At 37.1% G+C, this 15,133-nt stretch overlaps 1 protein-coding gene across 1 annotated transcript in view; it reads left to right on the forward strand.

The window, feature by feature from the left end:
• Positions 1-368: 368 nt before the first annotated feature.
• LOC120528659 overlaps positions 369-15,133 on the forward strand; it is a 33,294-nt gene continuing 18,529 nt past the window's right edge. Inside the window, exons 1-5 of the mRNA XM_039752820.1 lie at positions 369-701; positions 7,557-7,610; positions 7,979-8,099; positions 12,853-12,929; positions 14,648-14,701. Of these exons, the coding sequence (XP_039608754.1) occupies positions 690-701; positions 7,557-7,610; positions 7,979-8,099; positions 12,853-12,929; positions 14,648-14,701 (318 nt within the window). The 5' untranslated portion in view covers positions 369-689. The remainder of the gene's footprint in view (positions 702-7,556; positions 7,611-7,978; positions 8,100-12,852; positions 12,930-14,647; positions 14,702-15,133) is intronic.

Below are 15,133 nucleotides of genomic sequence, written 5' to 3' on the forward strand. Positions count from 1 at the left end.
TTCCTGGTGTGGCGAAAGTACTGAGGTCCAGGGTTCCCAAGGCATTGGGGCACCCCCTGGTGGTGACCACGGGCCCCTACAGGGTTGGGCTTCCATGCCCTCAGCCCATGGCCCCCAAAGCAACCTGGGTGGCAGCCCCCATGTGATCCAAGGCGGGCGCATGCCCTCTTCCGGTCCTTTATGGCGTCCCGGCTGGGGGTCAGCACCCTGGCACCTGTATATATATATATATATATATATATATATATATATATATATATATATATATATATATATATATATATATATATATATATGCAATATATATATATATATATATATATATATACACACACAAAGCAATTGTAATCTAGTTACCAGGGGGGAAAACCACCCCGACTTGGCAACTATTGCAAGCCCAGAAAAATAGAGAAGGTTAGTGTCAGGAAGGGCATCTGGCTCTGTGTGTTTGCAACATGTTAAACTAGAAAGAGATTATTAGAAAGAATGCAACCAACTAATGGTCAAAGCCTCTTCTTTATTTGCCTATAATAAACCCCCACCTCTATTAACAATGGGAGAGTCCAAGCTTTATTTATTTCAGAGAAATCCTTCCTTCCTTCTCAGTCACATGTGCCTGAGACGCTCTGCTTTTGGAAAGTTATCTGGAGGCTGGTGTGCCAAGAAGAGCGAGCTCTTCGGTGTTCAGAATGGATTTTGAGGTGAGTCAGAATTCAGATGGCCATTGCTAGAAATTGTGCTTAATGTATTTTTTTTTTTGAATATGTAGAGTAATTTTTATGGTTATTGATTAAAATACAAATCTACTGAATTTATATTTTAGTATGTACATTAAGCTACAGGACTGTGTTATTCTTGAGAGAAAGAAACATATATATATATAACCATCTTTTTTGCAAACTCCAACACTCAAGGGGGGTTTTTACATAACTTTCCAAACAGTTCATCTTTTATATTATATTTGTTAAGTCAGCCATTTGTGCTGTAAGCAGGCTATATTGCAGGTGGTACCTACCTGTAGCTCCATAAAATGACCATTTGTGGCACTAATTTAGCACTACTGCCTTTACATTTTGCTGGATAATGCCAGGATAAGCTATACATCTTTGATCCTGTAATGGATACATGCATACATAGACTGATTGAGCAATCAAATGGACAACATAGGTAAGGAAACTAAACAAGCTGTATTTGCACTGCATTGTAGTATGAAGTACTTATCTACAGCATTGCCTGATACTCTGCTTAACCTTTATATGCCTATGATTCCATCTGCAATGTGGCCCTAAGAGGAACACAAGATGATTTAAGAAGAGCAGCTCCTTTATCTCAGAATGTTTTTGTCTTCCTAGTTTATCCATTATGTAGCGTAAAGATTTGAAAGACCCTTGAGTACTACTTTATATTGTTCAATAACACGTTTCTTGCACCTGTTCATTTTACATTTTGCATTTCTATGTTTTCCTTTTAAGTTTATTTATGTTTTGAATTGTATCCAAGTTTGCAAAGAATACATTTTAAAGTAACATTTTTTTCCACCAAACTATTATTTCATCTCATCTCTTCAACTTTGGCCAAAAGTCTAAACACCTTGAGTGTTTTCTTGCATTCCGTTCCTGATATTTCATCACATCTCTGTTAACTCATCTTCACTTTCATCCAAAAATGTACAATAGGCCAATCATTAGATGCAGAGACAAAAACTGTGCATAAGCATACAAGCACTCCACTTACTAAACTCACTCTTGTCAGCATGACTGATATAAAACAGGGGTTCTAAACCTGAGGTCAGTAGACCCCTTTAGGGTGCTTGGAATGGGTTTCAGGGTGTCTGTGAGGGTCAAATAAAAATTAACATGTTTGCTATTTAGCGTGTACCGCTAAGAGTAGATTTAGAGTAGATGTAGTAATGGTTCTACAAAATGTTGTAGTATTAAATCTGTTTTAATTTGCACAAGAGGATTGTATGTCATAATTATAATGAATGGCCATTACATTTTGCATAAAAAAGGAATATTATTTTAGATTGTCCTAAAGGGTAATAGTACATGTGTATGTCAGTCTATCAAATCTCGATAAACAAAAGTACATTATATTCATTGCATGCAAAGTTGTGTTTATGTGAATATTTCTGGGGAAGGAGGTCCATAGCTTTCATGATATTTTTAATGGGGTCGTAACTCAAAAAAGGTTAAGAATCACTGAAGTAAAACACAAAACAACAGAGCACAACATTCTGAAAACCATTCACATTCAGAGTCACCAGTAACCGCATTAAGCACGAGCCAGAAACCAAACTTGAGTGGAGCACCAGGCAATTTAAACATTTATTTCTATAGCACATTTTCATACAAAGGATGTAGCTGAAAGCTTTTTACAAGATGCCAAAGAATTTACGTACTTGCATAAGGAAAAATATACATAAATAGTATTCGATGAATAATGTACTCTTACATAAGACAGATATATATTTAAGAAAGAAAGTGTCCTTAAATATGGATTTTGTTTTTAAGTTGATAATGAAGGTCCGATAATAAAGTCAGTTGTCCAGGGTGGACAGAAAAAAACAAACAAATAAAAAACTCCCAACTCCAGTTAGGATGGAGAAAACAAATTGGTAGGGGTTCCATTCCAAAAGACTGTCAAGACCCTCCGGCATCACATAAATGTTCTTAGGTAGAATTTTTTTTAAGGCTTCATTTTAAAGGATTTAGCACAGTGAGTCTCATGGCGGAGTTGGGTATTCGCTTTTTAAACATTCAAACATCACAGGTGCAGCACAAAACTTTGTTCAGGTGGTGGTGACGTAGAGTGGCCCCCTCATGCCAGACCAATTTAGAGTTGCAAGTTAACCTTACACATCTTGGTAGATATTAGAGGAAAACCCACAGGCATTGGGGAGAACATGCACACTCAATTCACGGATAACAGGAATATGTGTAATGGTTATCATTTAGAAAGGCATAAAACTGAATGTCACTGTGTGAAGTCCAATGATCTAACTTTCTGTAGTCCTTTGCAATCAAATAGTGGTGATGCAGGGCAAAGGTAAAAGCCATTTACAAAGCATTGAGTGTGTTCCCAGGAGCACAGTGGCATCAGAAAGAAAGTTTGAAACCACTAGGACTCTAGAGTTGGGCATTGGGTCAAACTGAGTAGCTGGGTAAGAAGGGCCTTGGTTGTGGAGGTAACCAAGAAACCAACAGTCATGCTAACAGCACTTCAGAAGTCATCTACTGAGATGGGGGGGACCTGTCAGAAGGACAGCCCATCTCAGTAGCCCTCCATTAATCAGGTGCATATGACAGCCCACTTGGAGTTTTGCCAATTGCCTCTCTACTGTGAAGCTTGGTGATGATGGCAGTATAATTCTATGGTATGTTTATTAGTGGCAAGGGGTGTTTTGCTGTAGGAAGCACACAACCATAAGACTATGGCAACAGTTCTCCATTTAGCACGACAATGGCCAAAAGCATACAGTCAAGAGAATGCTGGAGTGGCATTAGGGGTAAGTATCTGACTGTCCTTAATTAAACTGCTGCCCAGCCAGACTTAAACTCCATAGAACATTTGTAGATAGAGACATCTTCATGATGGCAGTTTATAGAAGCTTCCATTCCAGTAGAACAGAACTTGAGAGGATCTGCCAGGAAGAATGGGACAAAGTTTCCAAACGCAGGTGTGCAAATCTTGTAGAAACATACATACCAAAAAGTGCTTCTAAAAAGTACTAAGTTAAGGGTCTGAATACTTATATAAATGAGAGAAATTAGTTTTTGTTTTTTTTTAATACATTTGCTAACCTTTTTAAAAACATTTTTTCAATTTGTCATTAAGGGTTATTAAGTACAGATTAATAGGGCAGAAATGTCAAATTTAAAATTCAATCTACAACACAAAAAAGTGTGCAAAAAGTGAAGAGTTCAGAATACTTTTGAATCTATTGCATACTTAAAGTGAAATAAATAAAGTAGAAGTATAAGAAAGTTTTGAGTTTTAGCCAAGAAACCAGTGAGGAAAAATGCAAGAAGAAAGTCTTCATTGGTTACGGACAGCATATTTGTGTTGGTTTGATTTTTCCTGTTAGGATTTTCTTTTTTGGTCCACAGACTTACAAGAGGTAGGGCTAAGGTAGAGCAGATGTTACATCATTGGTCATCAGGATAGACTTTCACTTACCTGGAGATAAGTGGAAAGTTAAAAGCTGGTGAAATCCTTCTCCTTCCCACGGGTGTCCTTTTAACAAAGTCCTCTTAAGACACACACCATGCTGCTCCTGTGTCTGATAATACAGTCGTACCTTGAGATACGAGTGCCCCAACACAAGTTTTTTGAGATATGAGCAGTCACTAGGTCAATTTTTTGCCTTGAGTTATGAGGCAAAATTTGAAATACGAGCTATCAAAGAGCTTGTCCGCGCACATTCCAAGGGACTGATGACGGAGGAGTTGGCAGAACTACAGACGCAGCAACATACGGAGGTTCTGCAGGAGATCGGTATCGCAGAGGTGGAGGAGGTTATCTCTTCAAGTGAGATAAAGGAAGTGTTGGCAATGTGGAAAAAAGCTTCTGACATTATTGTAAAGAAACACCCTGAAAAAGTTGCAACTGGTCGTGCAGCGGCGCTATTTAATGACACTTGCCTAACTCATTTCAGAAACATTCTAAACGGGAGGAAGAAACAAAGCTCCTTGGATAGGTTTCTATTGAAATGCCCTGCAAATGAAAGTGACGAAAGCATGGCAAAAAAGAAAAACACTAGTGAAGAAGAAAATTAACTTAAGCAAAAGTGATGTGAATGAAAAAAAATGATACAATACGCTAATCGGCTTCGCCAACATCTGTTTATTTCTTTAGATTCTCTTTTATGTATAAGGTTTTATTTCGTTTGTATACAATATTTGTTCATTATAAATACATTTTTCTTATGTTGAAAACATTTAACAAAAAATTGGGGTGGTTTTTTGTGGGCTGGCACAAATTAATCTCATTTCAATTTCAGTGGGGAAAGCTGATTTGAGATACGAGCATTTTTCATTTACGAGCTCGGTAACGGAATGAATTCAACTCAAATCTCAAGGTACCACTGTATATGTAAAAGATTATACAGCTACTGAGTCCATCCAATACAGAGATCCCAAAGCCTAATATTCCAATAACATTTGAGCAGAGATCAGTTCTGCATGAGACTCCAGCCCATCACCAGGCAGTCTTATATTGTAACATTGCCTCACAGTTCCAGGATCCAGAACTCAAATGCTGATCCAGTCTCTGTCTGAGTTTAGTTTACACATTTTCTTTTGGGTATGCATGTTTTCCTCCCATTTCCCACATTGTATACATTGTGGTTAATTGACAAACCTGAAGAAACCTGTTACTAGATTAACCTGTATTTGTCAGGGTGGGTGTCTGTCGTGGCCCTGTCTGCTGCCAAGACTGGCTCTCTAAATGTTAAAAATTTGTTTCATCCAAGGCAAAATGTGTGTGAATTTCTAAACAAGTTAGGGAGCTGGCCAGAAATTTGCTTGGTCTGCCCAGTAGAGTCCCACCAGACTTCAGCCAGGCTTGTAAGACATCTGCTGGATAGAGCCAGAGCAACCCAAAAAAAAATACATAAAAATCGAAAAATCTCAACAAAGTCCCACAAAGAAAAGGATAACCTTAAAACCCCAGGTTACATTTGAATGGAAAGCAAGTACTTGTATTACAAATGGCTGCATTTATTTGCAAAAATAGAAAAATACAAAAAAAAGGCTCAGCAAAGCGAAAAAATGGGCACAAAAGGAGTTGCCTAAAAGGCAGTCCACAGCAAACAATTCCCCAATACACAGGCCATAGGTAGTTTCTGATGAAATTGGGCAAGAAAATAATCAAAATACAAAAAATACAAACAGCAAGTGATCAAAAGAGATACTTACAACACTGCCCCCAAAAAACAATGAATAGCTTCCATTTCTGAGCATTGCAGCCAGTTTAGGGAGGGCGACATCAGAGCAGTCCCAACTCTGGGGGCTCCAACCACAAAGTACTAGGAACATACATTTAAACAGACAGTACACTATTACCAAAATTACACATGAAATCAACATGAATAACAGACAAAAAAATAACCATTAAAGGTAAAAAAAAACAAAGCATTAAAGCATACAATAATACATAGCAGAGGTTCTTCTTGAGCATGGAGTAAGCATGTATCAGTGAACTGATGACGTCACCCTGCCCTGGTGACTCATTTGGGTTTAGCCTTTGTAATGCTATTCATTTTGTCCAACTGGCGGAGGCTGCAGAGAATGGCCAACAGGATATGGCAAGCAAGTATTTTCAATTGTCTAATAAATGTGCATTCACTGACCAAATGATTAGGATCACTACACAAATACTAGGTGGGGCCTCCATTTGCTCTCAAAGCAGCCTTAATTCTTCATTAATTCATTCCCTTGTGATTCTGGTCCATGTTGACATGAATTGCATTTCATAATTTTCTGCAGACGGCATATTCATGTTGTGATTCTCCCGTTCTACCACATACCAAAGGTGTTTGATTGTATTCAGAGCCTGTTACTAGAACATTGAATTTATGGTCATGTTAATAAAACCAGTTTGAGATGACCTTTCCTTGGAGACATGATGGATTATCATGTTAGAAGAACCCATTAGAGAAGATGGATAAAATGTAGCCTGAAGGAATTCACATGGTCAGCAACAATAAATAATTTGACAGTGGCATTCAACCAATGATTGTTTGGTCTTAATGTGCCCACAGTATGCCAATAAAACATACCCCACTATTACACCACGACCAGCAGCAGCCTGTACTGTTGACATGCCAAATTCTGATCCTACCACCTGTGTGCCTCAGCAGAAATCGAGATTTATCACAACAGGCTACGTTTTTCTGTTGTATATTATGAGATTTGTTTTGCTCACCGAAGATGTTCAGAGTGGTTATCTGCGTTAACCAAAGCCTTTCTGTCAACTCAATCCAGTCTGGCCATTCTATACTGACCTCACTCATCTTCAGTACGTTTTCATCTGCAGAACTGCGCTCTCTCTGGATGTTTTTGGTTTTTGCACCATTCTGAGTAAACTTTAGAGATTGCAGTGCAGGAAAATTACAAGAGCTCAGCAGTTAAGAGAAATCATTCAAACTATCCTGTCTGGCACTAACAATCATGCCACAGTCAAAATCAGGGTGATTAAATTTTTCTCCCCATTCTGGCATTTGATACAAACATTAACTGAAGCTCCTAACATGGATCAGTAAGATTTATTGACAATGCCGTGATGCTATATATTTGGCTGATTCCATAAGTGCACAAATTAGTATGTGCATTGGTGTTCCTAATAAGTCTAAATTACTGCATACTGGTCAATTTATAAATGCAACTTCAAAGTTGTTCCATCAGTGCCATGTCATGTCTTCACAACGTGTATTTATTTGGCTATTATATTTAAAGTATGTCCTTGTTTTCTCTGCTTCAATTAATGTTAACATTTTCACACCAATTTCCAAAAAAATTCCTGTGTTAATATATGAACTTTTCCTGCATTTTCAGGTCTATAGGATCATGTTGCAGAATGCATGGGAAACTATCCCTGAAGAGCCAATGGTAATGTGTCCTCTTTTTAACAACACCGTGTTTTTTTTGATGAACATACAGTCTACTGTGCATACTAGGATGGTGGTCAAAAATAACTTGCATTCTTTACTGAGCTTCTCTGGCATGTAAAAAATGAAGATATACTATCATGACTGGGGAATTGCTAATGACATTTTAATGACAATTTTGTAACCCAATTCTAACTTGGAAATTAATACGGTTAACACTTTTCTGATGTAAGTTAATTCTAATAATGCCACATTTATTAAAAAACCCTAAAATTTTAAAGTCAATATTTGGTGGGCACAAAAGTTGGTGTGTTTTAACTATGGATCAGAATGTAATTCACACCAGATGTCTGACTGGTTTTGTTTCAGGTATTTGATGATGAGAACTCAACTGAACAGGAAGTGCCTTATGAATTCAATGGGAAAATGAAAGAAAATGCAACTTTGGATTATATGTCTCCATCAGAGAGTAGTGAGACTACATTTTCAGGTGAGGAAAGGAGTTTTATGGTATTTTAACGTATGACATTAGTTAATCTGGGAAAAATATCAAGTCAACCAACTCAGTTAATGTGCCTATTGTATCATAACTTGGAAATATAAAGAAAAAGTAGCTCTCTGCATGTTAAACCAAATAATATATTTCAGTGTTTAACATCAACTGTACATAAACTTGTGGTGCGACTTCATCCATTCATTGCCAAATTCCCCCTTAGAACTGACTATCGATTGATCTGTCTAATTTTCTTTAAGTTGATTTTCTTTTTTTCTCAAGATGTAGGTATATAAATGTTAACATACACACTTAATAAAGTATTCATGGTTTGACCACAATAGAAACGGAAACCATGTCAATATGACAATAGTGATATGAAGATACCACTTATTAAATCCCTCCACACCCGGACAAACAATAAACAAATAGAAAAATAGCAACAATTACTGTAAGTTATATTAGTTTTTCATAATTGCTTTGGCACATTTCATGAAACATTGTTAACATTCTCATTACTTTTAGTGAATTTTACACAACAGTTCATACAATAGGCAGAACACAATAGTTAATCAACAAAAAGGCGATACTCACACAAAACATTTAAGTTGTATTACAAAATCAAATAATTTCTTTAGTGAATTGGTCAGTGTCACCAAAACAAAAAGTGCATTTCGAATCACACAAATCACAATAAACAAAATATTTAGGCATATTTTTGTAATGTCAGATACGAGTGCAACAATGTTAAAATAACAGTATTACATTAAAAGTCTCTGCATTTCCTGGACTGAACAATAAAGTATGTAGCCAAGTACAGTACATTTCATTAGCAAAAAAAAACACATCACATTCATGAATGTAAAACATTTTAATTGGAACACACTCAAGACAGTACAATGCACCAAATGACCAAAAGAAGAAATACACCCAGCACTGTAAACACAACATCAACAAAATATCCATAAACTAAAAATTACAACATTACACTCCACTAAACATCATGCAGAATTTAACAATCCATCCATCATCCAACCCACTATATCCTAACTACAGGGTCACAGGGTCTGCTGGAGCCAATCCCAGCTAACATAGGGCGCAAGGCAGGAAACAAACCCTGGGCAGGACACCAGCCCACCGCAGAGAATTTAACAATGCTCACTGGAAATCTTCACTGGACCACTTGACACTCACATCTGTCTGGCTACATATCTTCATCCATATTAAACTTTATATTTTCTTCTGCAATGCAATGAGGGAAAAATCTTTTTTTAATTGAATACCCATCCCTACAAGATTCTGCTGTTATGTCCTCACAAGCTGCTTCCATTACACCTAGCAAGGACAATGTTGAAAAGAACTTGGCAATTGGATTGAAGAATGGAATGGGAGGAACTCCATTTGTATTCTTGAGTGAGCACTGAACTATTTGTGGATGGCATTAGCTTCTGTGGAAGCTGACATTGTCCTTCACAATTACATAATTTGTCAAGTCTTTTCTGACCAAACCACTCTTATTTTCTGGAATAAGATTTGTGTGCAGAATATCCAGGAAGCTGTTGAGTTTTGCAAGGCCCAATAATGGCTCTATGGGTGAGCACACCATTCTCTGATTTGGTTGCACACATAGCACTGCCTCCCTAGTGGCTTGGGCCTGTTACTATTGCTTGCTGACCTATTACATATTTTAGCCACATCTTCTGCTCCTGATAAAGTTAAGTCAGTCAGTCAGTCATTTCCCAACCTGCTAAATCCTAACACAGGGTCATGGGGGTCTGCTGGAGCCAACCCCAGCCAACGCAAGGAGCAAGGCATGAAGAAATCCCCGGGCAGGGTGCCAGCCCACCGCAGTAATAAAGTTAAAGCCAACTTCATCCACAAACACAAACTTGTTAGGGATTTCACTTGATTCCAGTTCCATGACTGTCGGCGAACGAGAATAAATAAAATTAGTCGTAAAGATGGAAATCATATATATAGTTCAAAATTTTATTGGTCCATATTTTCTAAGCCACAGTACATTCTATAGTAAAGATGTGCTATTGCAGTACTATGAAGTACATATCCGGTCTTTACCTAAATATAGTGGTATTGCTGCTCCTTAACTCTTTCATGGTTCCTTTCAAAAGGTACCCTATGCAGTAGTTTCATTGTAAACTGAAGTCTGTTCAACACTCTCACTTATTGTAGGGAGGCTGAAAGAACTAATGTTTCAAAAGATGCCATTATCTTCTGTGATGGCACTCTGGATCTCCCGAAGTCTTAACAGAATTATTGGAAATCACCATGTTGCATATTTCTTCTTCCTATTGCATTGTGAAAACTGCTCCCCTTCTACCAGCATGAAGCAGACACTCCATTCTGCATCATACATTTATGAATTAATGTACTTACTTTCTTGTAAAATAATAGCAGTAAATGTGTAAAAAGTAACAATATTTAATGAATGATGGATGATAAGGTTGGCCGTCTGACATTAGGCAGTACTCATTGTTGTAAGGTATTCGTTGTTGCCATCTTTTCATTTGAGACAAATTTATGACCTTGATCTCTTCAGCCTTTTCCTCTGCCATGTTGTCTTCCCCTCCCCTCAGCCCCACCACAGATTCTTATCCCCCCTCAACCTCCTCCATGAGCAGACTGTTGTTCCTGTCCCTTGCTCTTCCTGCACTGGTTCTTGAATTGTAACAACATCCTTCTGCAGAGTCCTGTTTCCAACTTATAGTGTAGTGCATGAAGTACACATGTGAGGTTGATTGCATGCCCAAACCAAACTGGTTGAGCCATTATATACGACACACGCCCTTCATAATATGACCTTGATCTCTTCAGCCTTTTCCTCTGCCATGTTGTCTTCCCCTCCCCTCAGCCCCACCACAGATTCTTATTCCCCCCTCAACCTCTTCCATGAGCAGACTGTTGTTCCTGTCCCTTGCTCTTCCTGCACTGGTTCTTGCATTGTAACAACTTCCTTCTGCAGAGTCCTGTTTCCAACTTATAGTGTAGTGCATGAAGTACACATGTGAGGTTGATTTCATGCCCAAACCGAACTGGTTGAGCCATTATACACGACACACGCCCTTCATAATTAGATTCCGTCATTTACTGTGACTGATGTTACAATATCAGGCATACCACAGTATTTTCGTGACTTGTTATGAAAGTTTGTTGAATTATTTTGTATGTTCTGGCTTAAACAATGATTAAATACATGCAAGTTTTACTAGTGAGGCTTGTGGAAACACACAGGATCCAGTTTTGACCAACAAGACGTAAGCAATTGAGAGTTATGCCAAATAATTGTATTTGTACTATACAATTTGCATATACTTACTAAACATTTTGAAAATTGTAGGAGACAATGAGAAATACTATTCTGTTATGTACATGTGACAGAATTGTGTAGAAGTAAGATGAACTGTTTTACAAATACTGCCAAGTGAAACATGTGCTAAAGCAATTGCAAAAAACTGTTAAACAGTGGTCTTTTTAGAATTGTTTAAAAAATGTCTTACATTCTTTACTAAGCATCTCTTGCATATAAAAAATGCAGATATACTGTTAACACCAAGGGCCTAGAAGTTGAGGGAATACAGGTAAAACACAAATCAAGAGAAAATGACAGCAAACCTGCATCCCTGCTGGGTATCTGGTTTATTTACCCACAAAAATGGGATCAAGCGGCCTCTTCTTTCTTTTCTCTTGACAGTCAACCCTTCATACTTTGTTTCCTTCCAACCCCAGACCCAATGAACCAATAGCTTTGAGGTAGCTTTCTTCAAATCAGTTCCTGCACCATTTCCAAGGTTACAAGTAGACCTACATTTACTACTGGGTTACCTGACAAGAGCTTATTTGTTAGCCCCCAGGCCCTTGAGTGGTCAGGTACGTAAGGTGGCCTCTCAGCTACTTGGTGTGTTAAGAAGGACAATTCAGTCTCGGACATTTGTTTCAAGGGCAGTGTGCCTTCTATGATGGACAGAAAGTCTCTCTCCTTGTCTTCACTGTCGTTTTCCTAGCACCAACTCGTAGTATTAGTCTAATAATAGTCTAGCTTTCTCCAGACTTTGAAGGATCTGCAAGGAACTTGCATTTGTTCTGTGCCATTATTTTTGACACCTAGGCATCTTTCTCATAAACTCAAACTTGAGACAATAAGATTGAGAAAAGTATCAATTATAGAGTTTTTACTTTTCTGCTTCCCTACAAGTAAGTTAATAAAAATAAAATAAATAGAGCAATAACAATAATAAACACAAAATGAAATAATTGTTATCTGTGCAAATGTTTACATTTCTCATAAATTGCACCCTTAGAAGACAATTATTTCCATCTAATTTTAAATATAATAAGTGGAACGTGACTTATATTGGGATTTTATGAGATTGTTACATTAACATTTTTGTATCTTTTGAACAACTATGACATACAATCTTTCATAAAATCACTTTTCTATATGTGTTAGAAGATTCACCTTTACGTAACCTGCCTGCTTGTAATTCCTGCTCTGTAATGCAATTCATAGCAAAACAAATAAAATGAAAGCCTTAAAATGATTATAAGATGCCACACAGATTTCAAGAAAATGATTTTGGGACTTCATTTTCTGACCCAGCATACTCTCAATATATTTATGGATAAAAATTGAACTAATATATATTGAAATACAGTGTGTGTTTCTGGAACAGTTACAACATAAGAAGTCCTATGTAAAGGTAACACTGTGTGTATTTCCCTGTTTCTCTTTTAGAAAGCAGTACTACCCTGACATCCCAGGATGAACAAGAAGAAGATGGTAGAGCTGTTCCTACATCAAATAGAAAAAGAGTAGGTAGAAGTAAAAGATGTAATCACATCATGGTCTGGTCTGAGGGAGCTCATGAAGATGTCAAACGCATTCCTGGCTTGTGTTACTCCATAAATAATTTTTATGGCTCGAAACTTCCATGAAGGACATCTTAATATAATTTCTATATATTTTTCATGGGCCCAAAAAACATGTTTGGGACAATGACACATTTTTCCTTGATTTGTCCCTTTGTTCCTCAGTTGAAAATTACAAATCAAACAATTTAGATGTGCACCTTGCAGATTTTCACTTGGGTATTGGTATACATTTCAGTCACACCAGGTAGAAATGACACTTTAATACATGGCCCATCTATTTCAGTGTGCCATAACATTTGAAACAGCAGATCTATTAAAGCCATTATATTCAGTATTTTGTCACATTTTTCTTGCATGCAATGACTGTGTGAAATCTGTGATTTATAAACTGAGGATCTTCTCTGATGAAGCTCGGCCAGGCCTCTTCATCCTGCTTGATTCAGAGGTTTGTCCCCTAAAGTTGTCTCTTCAGCATATGGAAGGCCTGCTCAATTGGATTTAAATTGGGTGACTGGCGATTCTAAATTAGCCCTAGTGTGTGCTTGGTGTGTGGGTGTGTTTGTGTGTGTCCTGCAGTGGGTTGGCACCCTGCCCAGGATTGGTTCCTGACCTGTGCCCTGTGTTGGCTGGGATTGGCTCCAGCAGACCCCCGTGACCCTGTGTTCAGATTTAGCGGGTTGGAAAATGGATGGATGAATGGATGGACTGGCTTGGCTATTCCAGAAATATCCATTGTTTAGATTTGAAAAACTCTTATGTACAGTAAACTAATATACTCTAAATTCAGTGGAAAATTAGTAATGGTTTAGCATGGTTTGGACTCCTGAGTAAAACATGTACAGTGTGGTTGGCTTTGTATTAGAAACCTTTTCTCTGAGAAATCCATCATCTCTTTCTTCAGTGATTTTTTGTCAGCCTCATTGCCTAAAGAACATATTTAAAATGAATTGATTAAATGTGTTCAGTATGTTTTTCACTTATTTTTAATATTCCCATGAGCAGGCTCAGGATACAGCAATATTCATATTTTCGTTATTTTTGTGCTGCTGATTTGTTAATGGCTGTTATTTCTACCTTTATTGAAATACTAGTTATATTTTCTTTTTACACGGACTCAGCCATTTGTTGACATGTCTCATAGTTTCCATTTATGAGTGTGACCTCAGCTCGCTAAGATTATTTGAGATGGTGATAAGCATTATTTAACGTAGACATTTCTGGCTGAAAACAACAAATATACTTGTGACTAGCCATTGCAAATTTTTGTTAAGGGCTTGATATTATCAGTAATGGTTAAGACCTCTTGGTATCTGAATTACAACAGATTTTTTGGATCTTGTTTTTGCTTAGTTGTTTTCTTCATTCTTGTCATTTTGGCTCATTGAACACCTGCTACATTTACTGATTAACCTTTGTTGTACCCTTATTGTTTCTTTGACCAGACAATTTTTTCCACCTGGCTACCATAACTACAGTAAAATTTTCCTTTCCGTTTCTGTAAATGTAAAATATGAATGAAACACTTGGAGGAGTAATGACTATTTTCTTAAAAGATATTAAGATATTAAACTCTGATTGTAATTATATTTTCATGAGATAAAGGCACTCTTCCTAGTTTATGGTTATGTATTAACTGTTTGAATTGTGTTTAACTGCAGAATAGGCAGAAGCTGTTGCGACAAAGGAAGAGGAGGAATCGTGAAAGTCACCTGGTAATAATCATTATCATTTAATATCTAAAAAGTTTTCCATTTAACTGACAACTTGATCTACAGAAAAATACAAGTTCTCGAATGGTGGATATGTAGCAGACGGTCCACTTAATTATCGATTTAGATTTAAAAGTGTTCACGTGTATAATTCGAATATCTTCTCAAAAACAAGTGAAACCTTAAATAGGTTAAGGAATTAAAATGTAAAAAGAGTATTTTATTAGGATCCAATATAAAAAATTAACAGCTTATTCTTTGTTCCATGATGTTGCTGTCTACTGCATACAACACAAATGCATTATTTTTAAGTAAAAGTAAAAAATAACAACAGTTCATAACTCATCACATATCACAGCTCTTTTAAATTATACAGAGCAAACATTATACATGAATGCCCATGCCTGGACAAGTCCACGAATAAAGTTCATCCTA

The sequence above is a fragment of the Polypterus senegalus genome, chromosome 4 (assembly GCF_016835505.1).
Source record: "Polypterus senegalus isolate Bchr_013 chromosome 4, ASM1683550v1, whole genome shotgun sequence".
NCBI classification, from domain to species: Eukaryota; Metazoa; Chordata; class Cladistia; order Polypteriformes; family Polypteridae; genus Polypterus; species Polypterus senegalus.